General features: G+C 41.0%; 1 protein-coding gene across 6 annotated transcripts in view; it reads right to left on the bottom strand.

Moving 5' to 3' along the window:
- The window catches only part of atp8a1 (ATPase phospholipid transporting 8A1), a 90101-nt gene that overhangs the window by 7837 nt on the left and 64584 nt on the right, over positions 1 to 17680 (bottom strand). For all 6 annotated transcript variants that reach the window (XR_007488314.2, XM_049753556.2, XM_049753562.2 and 3 more), the window contains 6 exons: positions 12863 to 12937; positions 11229 to 11351; positions 8281 to 8359; positions 7153 to 7214; positions 6988 to 7044; positions 6016 to 6123 (listed from right to left, as the gene is read on the bottom strand). Coding sequence is in view for 5 of the 6 variants with exons in the window: in XM_049753556.2 (XP_049609513.1) it covers positions 6016 to 6123; positions 6988 to 7044; positions 7153 to 7214; positions 8281 to 8359; positions 11229 to 11351; positions 12863 to 12937 (504 nt within the window). In the remaining variant the exon portion in view is untranslated. The remainder of the gene's footprint in view (positions 1 to 6015; positions 6124 to 6987; positions 7045 to 7152; positions 7215 to 8280; positions 8360 to 11228; positions 11352 to 12862; positions 12938 to 17680) is intronic.

The following is a 17680-nucleotide window of genomic DNA, read 5'->3' as shown; positions in this document are numbered from 1 at the left end:
AACCAGGAGCAGATGGATGTAGTGTTTGTGTGAAGTAATATAAATGACCTGTAAAGGTCATTGAATAAAAGGTTTTGGCCTTTAGTAGGTAGTAAAGCATGGATATTCAAAAAAGGTTTTTTGAAAACAAATGCATTTATTAACAGCATTAAAAAAAAAAAATCCCTAAAAAACTGCTATCAGTGATTCTCATAAAATACGACACTGTTATTATGAATAACAGTCTCCATCACTTCAGTGCCTGCAGGTCAGATTAATGAAAGATGTTTATCTTATGAGGTCACATCAAACGGCAAACATTCTGACCAAATACATCATCTTGAAGAATCGGTGAAAGCATACATCCAAATAAAGTAATCAAAACGGCAACACGGTGAGGGGTATCTGAAAATCAGAGCAGAGTTTTAACTCACAAACACCTGGTAACAGAGGTGAGGAAACGGAAAACACTTCCTTAAAGTAAGCCTTAAGAACTTTAAAGGTTAAGATTAGTCACAAACAGGTGGTGCATCAATGTCCTTGAGCATCCTGCATTGTTTGAAAATGAGAATGGTCGCTAGTTTCAATCCCTGCTATTTGTACAGATCATATTCAAAATGCATTTTTTTTTACAACAAACTTGAAAGCCTCCCCTTCATTTTCAGTGTTCATTTGATGTTGATGTTCATGTGGCTGAACGTCACGTCGCGTACGTCGAGCCAAATTGGCCACTCTTTTTAAACACTCGGCACTCAGTGTCCACCTTGCTTTTCCTTGGGCGACTCATTTTAATGGAAGGATTCCAAGGGAAGGTTTGTGGGTGGCTTTAGCGTAAAACTGTATCCGAAAACTCGGCGCGCAAATTACAAGAATGCTGTCGTCACAGCCCACGCTCTAAATTCGGCACTGCTACAAATAGAGCGCGAGTGCGCCATTTCCGTACTACTGAGTACGTACACGCACTTGTGAGTGTGCACCGAGCTTTCTGACTGTAGTAAATGCGCAGGCGAGTGGTTCCCCATCTACTGGGGAAACGCAGTCATTGCAGGCAAAATGACCGAGAGAAAAAAAAAGTTTAATAATACAATTTATTTAGGGTTGGCGGGCCGGATTAAATGGTCCCGTGGGCCGGATGTGGCCCGCGGGCCGTAGTTTGCCCATAGCTGGTATAGCTGCAAAGTAACAGACTAGCAAGTGTTGCCCAATTAAAACAACCTGTTGCTAATGTTTTATTTCTGAAGCACACCTATTAAGTCAGCGTGAAGTCACTAATCTACAAAGGTGGACACTATCTTTCCTCGCTTATCATGCCGGGAAATAATCCAACATTTCAAGACAGAGCTTCTGTGGTATTTTCACTTAAAATCCATAAGTGATTGAGGAGATTCAAGAGGTTTTGTGGGGTTTCTTTGGAGGAGGGGGCTTGACGGGCAATGAAATGGGAGTCATGTATCTTCCAGCTTTCTGTGCAACACAGTGTTTACTTTGGGCCGCTTGCATCGAAACGTTCTGTCATTGCGTGTCAAAGTGCGCAACTCTGCGCTCCTCGCATTGTGATGTGCCACTTGTTCAAACTGCTGGGCGTCCCTTAACTGTGTGCTTCCTGTAACGTGAGACACACGAGGGCCCCCAGGATGCATACACACAAACACACGCGCGTGCACGCAACCCCACGCACACACAGACATTACCATCAGTGTCAAAATTATCAAAGCGGCGCGTTTGGCTCAAATGAGCTAATCTGCCGACCATTAGCTGCAAATTGACATTGATGCGTGACAAAACACGGCGCCTGGAGGAAGCCCCAAATGACAGGAAATCAAAAAAATGTCCCCCGCTTGTGACATATACAGATGAATGGAGCTTTTCAGTGCTGCTCGGCCACACGACCATGTAAAAAGGCGAGGGGACCCAAATTAGGTGGCAAAATTACAGACAAACTGGTGGAAATTTTGCCTGTTTTTCTTGTGAGTTACTTTAATTATTTTCACATTCATCCAGTCTTTGTCAAACTTTAATGATGGCGTTTAAGCTGTCCGGTGAGTCTTTTGAAAAATAAATCAGGAGTTGATACTTAGTGTTTCAAGTTAGACTATGAAAAGCTTGAAAAATAAATACATTAGATTAAATCAGGAGTTGATACTTAGTGTTTCAAGTTAGACTATGAAAAGCTTGAAAAATAAATACATTAGATTAAATCAGGTAATACCAAGCTAAGGGGCGGAGGCCAAAGTGGGTTGAAGGTTCATTTTTAGTCTATTTTTTGTGTGTGTGTGTGTGTGTGTGTGGGGGGGGGGGGTGTTAGGGTTGTTCTCATTTATTTGTGTACTGTATATACAGCCGTTTAAAAGTTTGGGGTCACCTAAAGTTTTCATGTTTCCCATGAGCACATTGTCTGCCTTTTTATTTGATGTTTTCTTTTAATTAACAATGACTACACTTTTAATGATTAATGATAGTTCTCAAAATATATATATTTTTTTATTATATGTTGATATTATGGTAATATACACAGTACCATATTTTATAGGTTAGAGTCCGAGGGAATGAATAGACACCACATGACAAGTTTACTGAAATGAATCTTAAAAGAATGCAAACAAAGCAACAAGAAACATTGGTATTCAGCAAGCCTGAGTGATGCCTCATAACAGGAGTGGCCCTCGAAAGGGGTCCTGTGGGACAGAAGCTCGGCTGTACTTTCAGGACAAACTAATAAACAAACTGACTGGTCAGGACTGTTTGGAGAAAACATTCTTGCCCAAGCTGTTGCCAAAAAATTGGGAGCACTGAAAATGTTTATGATCAGAAGGAAAATTAAGACTTGATGCCACCTAAGGGTCCAATTTGAACTTTGCACAGACAAATGCATGAACACCGTTCACTTCTTCCATTCATCCATTCTATACACTATTCATTCTCATCAGTGGTTGCATACAGTATGTCAGGCAGGGAACAAGGCGAAGGACTCGGACGCAGAGTCTTTCTACAGTATGCATCCTGTTGCTTTGGTTGAGAGCTGAGGCGGGCCCTGGACTGGTCACCAGACAATTAACCACCACATTCATGTTCACATCTAAGGAGAATTTGGAAAAGGAGTGCTCAACTGGTTGAAAATCAATTGGGTTAAAAGAAGTAAGACTCTTTCATGAGAATAGAAGTAGTCATCAAAAGGACAACAAAACTTGATTAAACCATTCATTACTTCTCCTTATCCAGGGCAGTGGTTTCTACACCGGAGCGTGCTGGCTCAGCTGGTAATTTGCTGCTCGCCAGACGGAAAGATGGCAGGGCTGCTACCCTGATGGCATATGTCAAGCTGGTGAAGAGGTAAGTGTAGTGTGTAGTATCGGTCAATTTTCATCATCATGTGTTTTGTACAAACGTAAAACGTGGCAAGAAGCTGAAGTGCTCAAAGAAAATGCAAGCAAGTACAGCAGATGTGGCATTAGGAAAGTTCTTTAATTTTTAAATGTGTTCTTAATTTTTTTTCTCTCTAATGGTGCTCTGTCTAACGTTGGGGACTTTAGCACTCATAATGGCTTCAAGCAGAGTTCAATGGCTTCCGCACCATTCAACTCAACGCCTGCGATGACGTATGGACAGCAAATAATAGTGACATGACAAAAAGAGTCAAAACAAAGTTCCTGCTCCTTATTTAATACGGCACTGACAGCCTCTTCAACACGGGCCAGCCCCTAAAACAACATCAGCGCAGACAAATCTGCCGATAATGCCACAAAAGCGCTCCAGCAGGGAAAGCAAACAGAGACCTTCTTGCTCAACTCGTCCATCCTCTCTGCATGTTTTAACCAACACACCCACACACACACACACATACACACGCACGCACATGTGCACACACAAACCTTCAACACGTGAAAGTCAGCAATGTGATTTGCAATGTTTGGACAAGACCGAGGCTGGTTTTGTCCCTCAAACTGTACATTGCAGTCTGTTATTCAATGTGCAGTCGAGCGGCTGAGCGGAATCTGTAACGATGCAGCCGCCACTGAAGCACAAATGTGGAAAAGCATCACATAGAGAGACTAAGTCTTGGACAGCAGTCAATACTAGAACAGGAAATGTGTTTGTATCACACCCCTCAAAAACATACTCGCAACAACAAGGCCCTTGAGAGCATTTCAATTGCAATTCACTTTTGGAATTTTGACAAAAAGTGATTATCTCGTAAAGTTTGATTGGATTTATAGCGAGAAAGTAACATGCACTGATCAGACATCAGCACCACTGCATGCTACAAACATAATCATCCAAATAGAACATTTAGGCTATTATTTGCCATAAATTCCCACAATTCCTACCATTCCACATTTTTGTAACAAATTAAGAGATATTTTAAATATCCATAATGCCCAGTAACATTTATCAAATTAAAACCAACTTCAATCTGACCAGCTAATTCAGGACATGACCAGCACTATCCATGATTCTCTCCAATGTTCCAGTTTTTGCATAAAATCTCCAACGCAAGACATATTTTACATATACAGTACTGTATACCACCTCCTCCAACATTTGACGGCTTCAAATCACTTTATGTCCCACTTTCTACATTTCATAATTCAATTTACTTCACAGTAAATCAATTGAGCATCAAATTTCAGCATTCGCATACAGTTTCTACACAAATTATATTCTCAAGTGTATCGTTTTTTATCAATGTGTGACATTTGAAGAATGTGTGTGTGTGTGTGTGTGTGTGTGTGCGTGTGTGTGTGTGTGCGTGCGTCTGTGTGTGTGTGTGTGTGTGTGTGTGTTATTGTGATGGATGGATTCTGCACCTGTCCTGTCAAGAGCAAATATATTACGACTGACATTGATGAATGTGTTACCATCACAGCACATGGCAAATGAAAAAGGAGAGTTCTGGTGCCCGGGGGCTGTTTTCACCCATGGCAGTGCTAGACAAAAAGGGGAAAAACATGCGGACGCAGCAAGTAGTCCAGGAAGAGCAGAGAGAGGTGAAGGCAGAATTGAACTTGACATCAAGGGTCTTTGTGAAAAATGGTGTGCTTCTGCTTCAGGTCTTAAGGATGTTCTTGTCTGTGATGCAGTTTCGGATTTCATACAAAGAAAGAAATATGTGCGCTTGCTTGATGATGCACTGGCATCCCTGAGTTGGGGCGCATAAAGGAAAGGAGGGAGTAGGAATCATCTGTTGTGTAAGGTTACCAGCTTGTCCCAGGACAACATTAGGGTACTCAGTGGAGTGCTGCAGGGCACAGATGAAAGCATTGAGCAAGGAGAAATAGAGTCAACTCACCACGGACACACACAACTACATGCTAGTGTGTGCGTGTGCGGCTATTGTGTCTCATGTGCTCAAGATTGTCAGACTCAACACGAGACTGAAAGTCTCTCGGGAAATGCAATCATTAGACACTGACAGGAAAGAGAGCTAACTTCTGAACATGGGTCCACTCCAAGCTAACCAACGCAGCAGCATCTACCAGGGAATGTTCTCAAGTGTTTTTTACCTTTCTTGGCATAAGTCAAATATAAACATGCAAGGAAAAAAATATTAAATTTATTGAACGCACCACCTGTCATAAACAACCCACGCCAAAGAAATGTGTGCATGTAGAGCAACTTCCTGCCGGGATTTTGGTACTTTATGATGATGAGAAGTCAGAATGTGCTGGAAAACATCACTTGTCGACACGGTCCGCAGACAGAAGACGCAAAGGCCACGGAAAGAAAACGGTTTCCAAAAAAAAATAACAAAGCAAACAGTTTCACGGTCGTCTGTTTCCTGCGACACAAGCGCTACTCGCCTCACCTCGCTACGATTTGTTTTGCTACCAGACTGCCTCTCTGTCACGTCACCTGCGGATACTCAGCGACGAGGGAGGCCGGCGTAACACAAACAGCCGCCTAATTGGCCCAATTAAGTCATTATGCAACACAAGCCGGATTCTGACATGTTCCCGGCCTCTGGTTCTTCTTACAAAGGTGCGCTCGCGAGCACAGTCGATTGTGAGGTAACGCAGGTGTGTGGGTGCGTACGCTTACCTCGCCTGACATGTCTGGGGCCAGAGGGATGAGGGGCCACAGGGACGAGTAGATGACGAAGAACACCACCCACAGGCAAATGCTGCCCCAGATGGCAATGTGACTGAACTGCAATCACCAAAGTACAGCATTGAATTAAATTTCAATATGTTGCGGTGGCTAAATTAGTAATGCTCTTTATACTACTGGAATGCTGAGAGAAAAATATACACACTAATTATTGCGTATTAGAATGCAGAGGAAAAAAGACAACAAATGTAATTCAGTTCTAATTTTAGAGGAAAAAAGTGATGTGAACGAATAAAGTACTACATGCAAAAAATAATATTTTATGAGAATAATGTAATCCTAGGAGGGCTATAGCATAAAGTTGCCGTATTACAAGCACAAAGGTGTAAATGTACGAGAATAATGGAATTTTATGTAAATAAAATTGCCTTATGAGGGAAAAAAAGCACACATTTTGCAAATGTTGTCAAGTTGGCATTCTACAAGATTGTTTTTTACTCCTATTACTACATAAATCTTGTAATTGAACAATACAAATGAGACATTCTAGGTGAACAAAGTTGGAATTCTATGGTAATATATGTAGAATTGGGAAGAAAAGTTGCCTTTCATTTTTAAATTAGTATATGAGAATTTTTTTTAACAAATATAAACTTGAATGATTATGAATCTTATGAAAATGCTTCAGCTTTGTGTAACATGTAGTTTTACAAGAAACCTTTCCAATAGGACTCTAAATATCTGTGACAAAGTAACAGTATCATGACGGGGTGAAAAGAAAGTCTTGATTTTACGAGAAAAAGCAAGAATATTTTGCAAGTAAAGTCGGAGAGTGCAAACAGACAATTTGTGATTTTACTGTGTTTGTGACATCTCTAATTCATGAATATCAGTTGAACAAGTTGGTAAAATTGTCTGTGAGTACTACAGAAGAGAGTTTCATACTACTCATATCTACCATACCATGGTCCAGGATGAGGTTTCCAGGCCTGCTTTAAGGCAAACTGTGATGACCACAAACTGCGGGGACACAGATATGACAACACCATGAATGCACATGCTTTGACAATCAAAATGTCCTTGTGGATACGTCAAATGTTTGTGTCTGCTTGATTGTTGCTTACTTACTGTGTAAACCATGTTTCCTAAAAGGAGATAGTCAGGAGTTCTTCCATTGCCAAACACAGTGTCTGGGAGGGGATTGAAAGGAGTTTCAGATAAGCGGTTAGACAACATGGTGAATGAAGTCCGTCATACATGTACAATAACATAAATGGTCAACTGGCTTTACATTTTTACAAGCAGACCACTTTTTTCGATGCCTACGTTAATGGTCACCTGGCTTTTACATGTTTTCCCGTTTGACATGGGAATACCTTCCAGACCCACCTGCGATAGGTGAAAATACACAATACACATAATAATGAAGAAAAAAAAACTTGTATATGTCTTTTCAGTACTGCCACACACTCAGGCTCTTTAAAAAACACACAGTGACTTGTTGACTCACCAGCGAGTGTCTGTGTGTGAGCTGTGGCCAACAGCAGCTGTTGCAACAATGCGTTTATTGTCTTTTGAGTTTTACTGTTCCCCTGGCTTTCAAGTAATGGCTGAAAAATGCATTGGTGATTCTCTCTTTTCTTACGTGAGGGTATTACAGTAAGTAAAAAATATCAGGACAATAACATGATTGCTTAAAAACATGTGATATGGCGGTCAACACAGTATGCAGGGTGAGTTGGAGTCTATCCCAGCTTCGTTTGAGCGTGAAGTGCGCTCTGACTGACATTCACATCAATAGACAGGAGAGTCTTCATGTGTGTTCATGGAATGTGGGAAAACTAAATTGTCAATTTGAAACTGCCCGATATTCACTTTTTACACTGTCCAGTGTGATTTAGGCGTTTGTCTATTTACATTAATATCTGCATTTAACGTGAAGTTGGGCAACATTTGCTGACATTTGACTTTTGAAGCACATTTTGCAGAAAACTGAGTTTGAACTCTACATTGTATTACTTTTGGAGCATTCCACTGCGTTTGACTCTAAAACAATCCCCTAAAGCCTCATTGAAATGCATTGGAATGAAGAAGTGGTGCTAAAACGATATGGACTACGTGTCCCGTTGTGACTGGAGGACAGCACACACATGTTAGCAATTGGCCAACGGACGCATGCAGAAAGCGCTAATTAAGACAAAGTATGCGACGCTGACTGTACTCGCTCTTCATCGTGAATCTCCGGGAGCTGCTCACCGTGCTGGAAGGCTTTGAGAGGGAACCAGAAGAGAATGACGGAATGGAAGAGGCCGTTCAGACAATGAGCCCAGAAAACCTGCAAATGAAAAAAAAGAAAAAAGAGGGGGGTTGGAGATGGTCGAAAATTCCAACAAGAATGAAAGAGAGAGGGTGGGATACAAAAGAGTGCGGGGAACTCCTGCCTACCAGGCAACCTCTGACCTGGACCCTTTGTGCTAGCCCAGCGCTAGGCTAAGTGGCGGTTTTGTCGGGGCCCCCACTATCAATAGCCACCCCGCTGACAGACACGTTGTATATCCTCTGTGGGTGCGACTGGGTGGGGGGCGGAGAAGTGAAAGCAGTCTCATATGTACTCTGGAAGGAAAAAGTGGCATGCAAAGGAGTAGGCTCTAGTCTTTAAACCAACTATTTTTTACATAACACTTTTTTTTTAAGGACTGCAAGTTTGATAAACACTTCTGAAATCTTAGATTTGTGTATGTGTGGTAACTTCTTCGCACTTAGTGTGAAGCCAATTCACAGTGAGGTGTCCTAGCTCCAAGTTGTTACTGACTGATTCAATGACTGATATAAGTTTAACTTAATTTCATTAAGACTTTGCATTTTTGGGTGTCAAGTAAGCTTAAGCCTTAAGTAAGCAGATTTCGCTCTTGAACACACACGCACGCACACCGGCCCGTTCAAGGTATATGCAGACAAAGGATGAGTCTTCCACATCGAGCCTAAAACCAACTTGCTCCGTATATACATTCCACACAGCCGGTGCCAAGTAAAACACAAATGGGCGATGTAGCGCGAAATTACTGTGAAATATATTCTACGCCCGCCTTTGGATGTCCGTGTTGTTGTTACAAAGACATTAACACCGATACTTCAAAAATAAATTGTACTGGCCTCTTTTCAGTGAGTGGATTTTAAACACAGTTTTTGACTGATTCAGCAAATTTGTCCGTAAAGCTTCACGCGGGAAAAGTTGTCAACCTTTGGTGGATTTTTACAGGTTTGAATGGCAGCACTTTAAATAGAACTGGGCTGAATCGTAGGCCGTTCCTTCTGCATGTTGGCCTCAGTGGCCCGACCTCTCACCTTTCCTATCCTATAGTTTACCAAAGTCCAATTGCGCTCACAGACACACCCTCCAACCTCCCACCCCAGCGAGGATTACCTCACTCTCTCACTGTGTCCACGGAAGGCAATACACCCCTTCTTGCTGGTTAGATGCTGCCCAAATTAGCCTTCATCCTACAAGCAAGCACAATTATGCTAATCCTACTCACAAGGCCCCTCCGCAAAGGATGACTGCTAATGAAATTATTGAATGCCCATATTTGTTTATCACAGTAGGATCTGTGTTACATAGATGTTTTCTTTGTACCTCTCCTAATTGCTGACACACACAAAAAATACTCAAAGAGTCCGGTAATTAATATTGAGTCAAATATTGAGTGGACTGTTGAACAGGCGAGGTGGGAAGGGAGGGGCAAACTGGCACAGCGCTGTAAACACCCTGGCCACATAAAGAGAGGTTTATGTGGATGACTTAAGTGTAAGGAATATGTTGTTAAAAGGTGACACCTTCACATTCTGCCACCCTGGCTCACTTCCTCCTCTCACCCCAAGACAAACAGCTTTGAATCACAATCTATAAAGGACATTTTTTTGGACTCAAGAAAAAAAATCATAGTAGAAAACTTTATTTCAAACTGACACTCACCAAACAGTGTTCAACTGGGATTTCCAAAGTAAAAGCAGATGCTTACAAATATAACCAGTCTGCTTTCATTGAGGACTACAGAAATTGGACAATATGTAGTGCTTAAAGGTTGAAATGCTGAGAATTAAGGGGAATTCAAACCAAAGACGGTCTCTACATGATTAATCAATCATTAAAAGTATTTATCTGATTCTATTAATTTGATAATTGATCACTTGCGGAACTATCGTTGCACCATTCGTGCTAAGTTAAAAAAATTAACTACAGTTGTGGTCTTACACAGGAGTGACTGTTTGAACACAAATAAAATTGCAAATGTGCCTGACGATTTCCTGGACTTTTAAACGGGTCAGTACTGTTCCATTTGTAACCAAGGACGTATGATTTCTCCCAAAAATGTTAAATCCATGTTAGTCAAATGAAACTGACAATGATTATGACATACTTTTCTAGATTGTCCCAAAACATAGACCAACTGTTTTGATCTGCAGTGACTAGAGAAATTTCACTGGCTTAGACATACTAAGGAATAGTATGCCATTGCTTAGTAACCTAATATAGCAGATGCATTGTGACCTCATGCAAGAGGCATTTGTTGTTGCCCTTCAGGTTAGATCTCAATCATCAATAGGTCAACAAAACAAAAAGTCTAAATGAATTAAATGAATTAATTAATTGAGTTTACCCGTTAAGTTTATAGTACATTTTAAGTTTATTCTGAAATTTCATCCGAAAGCCTGATACTCCAAATGTTTTGTGAGAGAACTACAATACACAAATCATGTTCCGCTTCCTGCATAAGTTTTGACCAATTGATTGTAGAACTGAGTGCAAACCTGAACAAATGGTTGCATGCTTCAACAAATTGCACAATTCTCCATGGCAAACGGCATCATGCTACATCCTTTAAATACGTCTGGTTCTTTCTGCACCCCCCCCGGCCCAACCACCCGACCGACCTTGCCCGCCCGTGACCCCCATGGCCAATCGGTCTTTATTTCACCTCCACGCCACACTAACCAGGTCACCACGCCTGTGAGGAGCTTACAGGAGCCCACTGTGGCTAAAAGAGGAGACGTCTTTATTGCTATCTTAACAAGAGGGCCCCCAGCCTGTCCCGATCCCCCCCTAACGCTACCCCGCCTGGCTAACCATACAGGACAGGACACCAGCCCAGGGCAAACCTGCAGCTTGTGAAACATTAAGTTGTACTTGTGCAAAAGTAGTTTACCTTGGTGTTGAATCCCATGGCATTCTGGGAGGTTTTGTACAGCTCTGGGTACTTCAGCATGTTTTCTTTCCGACAGGAGCGCTCAAATATTCCCAGAGTGAGCGGAGGCAGGGCAGTGAAGATCTGGACAACAAATTAAAACACGTGGACAGGCAAAGAAAAACTAAATATCAGGACTGCGGCAGACACAAACCTATTACGCATATCTATCTATCTATCTATCTATCTATCTATCTATCTATCTATCTATCTATCTATCTATCTATCTATCTATCTATCTATCTATCTATCTATCTATCTATCTATCTATCTATCTATCTATCTATCTATCTATCTATCTATCTATCTATCTATCTATCTATCTATCTATCTATCTATATATATATATACTATATATATATACACTATATAGAGGTGAGCGATTTTAGTCTGTTAAATTTGAGCATTGTCTCCAATGTGACCCAGCCATCATCAAGCTGAAGTTGTTCTTTCAGAAACATCTTTTAATGTATTCATTATTCAATGGAAAATAGGTACCTCTAAGTGTGTGTTTTTGCATCATTTTCATTTCAGTTTTATTCTTCGTTTTAGATAAAAAGAATAAAGTAACAATCTTGTTTTTTGCATCATTTTCATTTCAGTTTTATTCTTCGTTTTGGATAAAAAGAATAAAGTAACAATCTTTAAGATTGCATCCTTTTGGACAAGGATGATATTCAAACCTTTCTCGTTGCTACTACTGCATCTTCATAGCGTAAAGTAAATTCCTATTGAGATTTCTAGTGGAATTGTCTTCATTCCTTCCTCTTTCTGGCCCATTACATTTGTTTTGAACCACTGAGGATAAGTGACATTGCTGTAGAACCTCTCAGGTTTCCCCACTTTGGATGCTTCACATCTGCTCGGATGCAAAAGTCATCCCTCGAACTAGCAGGTATTTCAGCCTGGCTAAAAGTGCAATGATTTAGCAATGTTGTAATGCTTAGATGATGTGGAGAAAGAGTTTAGAGGTGGCGGCTTGAGTGGGTCACTTAGTGTGACTTCCCATTGGGCCCATCAGGAATGGGAGTCTGCAGAGGCAGCGGTCTGCGCGACATGCTCCACCGCGCTCCTTTCTTATTCGGGGGGTGGGGTATCTCGCCATTGAGGGGTGGATTCAGACCAGTGCCTCTGACAGACTCCCACGGATCCACAGGAATTTGTGCTGCACCCACCAGTCTGACCAAGGAGGTGGGTTATTGGGAAATGAACGTGAGGGGCAGGGCTGCAAGAAGATCTACTTCAGATGGACATTTTTACTTCAGCAAAGTCGTGACAGATATGAAATATGACTTCATTAGGAGTGGCCCCACTACAGAGCCCTGCGGGATTCCCCTTCCTTTGCTTTTTAATATCACGCAAGCATAGCTGCGCAGGCTAACAACACTTCCGAGGGGCAAGCCAAACTGTTGTTCTTTTGCATTCAGTGCATACTTTAGGCCACGGGGGAAAGTTGGGCTTTGACAAAGAGTCACTAATACACTGGAGAATTTTCAGGATGCTAGTGACATAACCCCACGAAGAAGAGATGCTTTCAACTGCAGCTCTTTTGGCAGTGTTAAGCTCTGTAGACTAAAACATTTATCAACACTCACCACGTTGTACAAGCCGATACACCAGCGTTCAAACAGAATCTGACCCGAGAAGCCATTGACAAATGCAAACCAGATCTGCAGGAGGAAGAAAAAAAAAAAAATCACGAAATAAGTGAAAGAGCAGAAGACGAAAAAGCAAAATGTCATCACAGGTCATATCATTAGAGTTCCAGGGCAAAAATATTTACTCTTCCTTTTTTTCTTCTAGTATTTCGATCTTAATTATTACGTAAACAGACTACAGCGAAGAAGTTCACAAACAATATTAAATAAAGAAACTTTATTGTACATTTGTTCCATAAAATGAAAATGAAAATATATTACATCATAAAACATGTATTAACTATACAGTCTGTGTTTTAAGTCACATTTAAGCAACTGAACCCTCACACAAGTGCAAAAATAACCTCTTTAAAGCAGTGTTATACACATACCTTATGTACGTGTAAAATATATATTTTAAAATGCAGAAAACCTTCATGACCTCATGTAAAAGAAAACTGACAACATTTGGCAGTTAAAATAGAAGCTTCAACTGAACGACATCTTTTATTTAACTCTATGAATAAACCCATACCGCTTTGAAATTGCTACGAAATGAGATGCTAATACTGTACGAAAGGACTTTGAGTACACAACAGATTTGTCCAGTTATGCTCCCAAACCGTAGTCCAGTTATGATTGAAAATGCTCACTTGTTGCAAGTCTTCCAACTAAATTCTCGACATATTGTGTTGATAGAAGACGGTCAATGTTTGTAAAACTTCAAGAAGTGGTGTTCCAGAAGTGGAACTCTTTTTATCAAGCTGTCTGGGGAACATCAGGGCTGCAGCCTTAAGCAAGCACTTCCTCGCTTCACTGGACTTCATTATGAAGGCATGAGCTGCCACAAACTGCGACTATTTGAGGGTCTTACCCGCCCTCGTCTCCCACCCATTGGTGATATGCCACTGGCTCCTCCCTTTAAATTGTGAAAGAGCATACATGCGACCCAACCCCCAATCTTAAGGCTCAAAGGCATGCACGTAAAGACCTGCACCAGTTTTATGTGTATGTGTGTGCCCCCTCATTACCACGCCCACAGCCTCCCTTCCATCAGGTGCATCCTACCATAAGCTTGTTGCTTTTGTATGTGGGGGCCGTGTTTTCACACTCGTATGGGATGCACATTAAACATATGCGAAGCTATACAACCACAAGGAGTTTGGGGAATTTTGTTTTGGGTTAGTGTTACAGTGAAACTCTGTCTGTCAAGGGGGATACATTCCAGACCCATCTGTGGATATGATTATTACCTCTCCAACATGCCTCAAATAAAGTTAAACTTATTTGAATACATTTCTAAATTGTATTAAATGTAGATGTACAGTTGTGATTTTTAATGATGAATTGATTTGTCCATTTTTTTTATTAGTCCATGATGGGGGAAAGATAAATTGTTCATTTCTATTCTTGATTTCAAAACAAGACATTATTTCAACTTGATAGCGCAGAAAATGCAGAAACGTACATTGATTATGATTGAGATTGTAGTTTTGTTTGAGACGTGAGCAAATATTAAGCATGTGTTTGCAAATGTCATATTTCTATTAAAAACAAAAATGTTTAGTCCGTCTGTGGAGGACTACAGGCATCTGAAAATATTTACTGTTGAGAGTTTCAACTTCTAAGGATTTGAACAATTTTAAGTGAAACAAAGTCTCTATGATGAATCAATTCTAAAAATGGATTTTGATTAAATTAATTATAGATTTGTCAATTGATTATTGTTGCCCCTCAACTTTAAAGTACTTGTGTACAGTTACCATGTGTGCAGTTAATTTGTCTATTCAGTTAGGTTAGAGTAGAACTGACACATACAACAAGATTAAACACTGCACTTTATATTCACCCATAATGTTCAACCTAGCCATACATGTAATTTAATCAAACAGAGGTAAATTAATTCATTTATTTTAGCGTTAATTGTTTCCTTGACTTGTTATAGAAGGAAAAAGTACATTGCTGTACTCTCAACACTTCTCACCCCCTCCATGAGATTGTGCGGTCCCTGAGCAGCTCCTTTAGCGGCAGACTTTTGCACCGTTGGTGTAGGAAGGAACAGTTCTGCAGGTCCTTCATTCTCTTTACTGTCAGACTTTACAACACACATACCACCTGATAAAATGAATGTTTCGTCTCTACTAGCAGCACTTGTGTTTGTCCTTGTCTGTTATTTACCCTTTTTTGTAATTCTGGCACTTGTTTTATTCTTGCACTCGTATTATTCTTGCACTCATATGCGCTGCTGTGACAAGTGAATTTCCCCGCTGTGGGATCAATCAATCAATCAATCAATCAATCAATCAATCAATCAATCAATCAATCAATCAATCAGAAAATAAAATGTGTACATGAAGCCCCCAAGAGCCAGGAGGCAGGCAGGCTGCCCGAAGCAGTGGTAACGAGGAGAAACTAGCAAGCAGGTCAAACTGCTGAATTAATTACAGCTCTGCTCAATGTGAGGCGAGAGCCTATTTATTGTTGTGCAAGGTAAAAAAAGGCTTCCATTCACAGCAAGCAGTAACTGCTTCTTATGTGAGTGTTTTGGCCTGGTCCTCGGGGTCCCCACTACGTCCCCTCTGCCTGTCTCTCTTGAGGGACAGATGCATTGATTTGCTCATTAAGGGGAAGAACCCGGCAGGATTTTTCATTCCCTTTTCTTCTTGTCATTGAGGGCCACTCAGCGGAGGGGTGTGGCTGGCCTCTCTCCTCCAGTGCACATCTTGAAAAACAGCCATGCAGGCGATTAGAAGACTCTTTGCATATTCAGCAGCAGAATGAAAAATCATTGATTGCGCAGCTCCGGAGGCCACGTTGAGAAGTGTCTGGAAGGGGTTTGACATTTGTCCTTTACAATGTGGGCCCTGATACCCTTAAGCTGACTACTGCAGAATTGCTAATAGAATTTATGCACAAAGGCGCCATTGAGGACATGAAGAAGTAGCTGATAAATATGCCGCAAATATGTGGCGTCGCAAGCGACCGGCGGCGTTTTGCAATGCGGAGCACGGCCTTGTGAATACGCTGTCATGTAATGGCCTCATAAATGCCACTTGTCCATCAGCGAGTTCTGTGGCACCGTGGCCAAGTGTCAATCAAACTTGAGTGGTCTACAGGATTGGCTATTAGATGACGTTGCCATGGTTTCCTTTTGGAGGAGGCTCTTAGCTTGAATGTGACTGAATACAGGCCCCTTTTCAGTGCATTTCTTTAGTTAACTGTCGTTTGGGATGAAAGTGGGAATTCTAGTTGAGGAATCACATTAACTAAAATATGTGCATGATTACAGCCAGAAAAAGTGCCATGAATTGATGGAAACAGAACTGAGTGGAAACAGATTGGAAACACTACAACAGTAACTTATAGGTCGGATTTCATATTGTCGTATCCAATAAGTCACCAGCTGTGCCATCCATTTCAAACAAATTAACGCCTAATAAAAGAGGCACCTCGAAGTTTGCATTATTTGGAAAAAGCCTCTTGAAGGTGATTGAAAGTCAGCACTCTGTTAATTGTCTTCAGCAATATATAAAAAATTTAACAAATATACTACTTATTCCAGTTGGTAGATGCAATTGAGCTCTATTGCGAAGCAAATCAGCAGCACCTACTGGGGCGGGTAAACAGTCTCTTAGTGTGTGGAGTCGCACTCCTTTGATTTTTTGATTTTCCAAGTAATGATTCATTTTAACACTTGGTGTAAATTGTAATACCATTTAACAATAATTCATGAATCAGTTTGAACAGAACAGCCTCCACCAATTTCATTGTTCGATGAAGTTGTGTTTAGATACGCGTATCATATTTCTTTTTATTCTTCCTTTGCTATTTTTTAACAATCTGCTACCTGGTGCCTCTGGGGATCATAAAGGATTATCTTATATCGCATCAGATACCGGAGTAGACACTAAATAGGAACCGAGCGAGCACTGAGACTTAGAGAATAAATCTTGAAAAGAACCAAAGATGTGACGAGATTAAAGAAAAAAAGTGGCTTAAGTAGCATGCCACAATGCTTCCAATATAAGGTTAAAAAAAATCCCATCACATTTTTGAGTTTTCCAAGTCGTGCTGTGGCTGAGCGAGAGAAGCGCATGCCAGGACAAAGCTAAACCTATTAGTGTGACAAACTAGTGCTCGTGTGTTAGATTTCAAGGTCTGACAAAGTCTCCTATTATTTGCTTGAAACCCCCGAAGAAGTAATGCACGGCGAGTGGAGCGTGAAGTTCATTTCCACAGCGAGCGAAAAAAGCAGCGCGGCGACGGCGACGCGGGCCCCAGACACCAATGGTCCACAACGTGATTTTGAAAGGAGAAGAGATGCGGTCCCACCCCAGAGAGAACACATAAAAACGTTGAGAGGAATTTCTGACCACGATTCGATTGTGGTCTGAGGTCTCTCGGAGTGTTGTGGTTCATTTACAACGGCAGGCCAACTGTAAAAGGAGAAAGCCATAGAAGGGGGACCAGTGGATGTTTGAAACGCATCGCAAGTAGTGGCTTGAGAATACATTCAGAGCATATGCGAAAACATCTACCCGGATTACATATGATTAAAAGACGGAATGTAAACTTGTAAGGCAAAACAAATATTTAAACAAACAAACAAAAAAAAATGTTACTTATGATAACTGTTAACAAGTGGCTTCTAAGACCACCGTGCAATGCTAAAATAAAAAGTTTCAAAACAATTTTCATTAGGTAGGGCTAAACAACAATACTATATAATCTGTCTGCTATTTTTGCCCACTGATTTTTGTGATTGCGATTCAATAG

Source organism: Syngnathus scovelli, chromosome 1 (assembly GCF_024217435.2).
Source record: "Syngnathus scovelli strain Florida chromosome 1, RoL_Ssco_1.2, whole genome shotgun sequence".
In the NCBI taxonomy this organism is placed as follows: Eukaryota; Metazoa; Chordata; class Actinopteri; order Syngnathiformes; family Syngnathidae; genus Syngnathus; species Syngnathus scovelli.
Note: the sequence above shows the minus strand (reverse complement) of the source record. Positions and strands in the feature narration are given on the sequence as shown.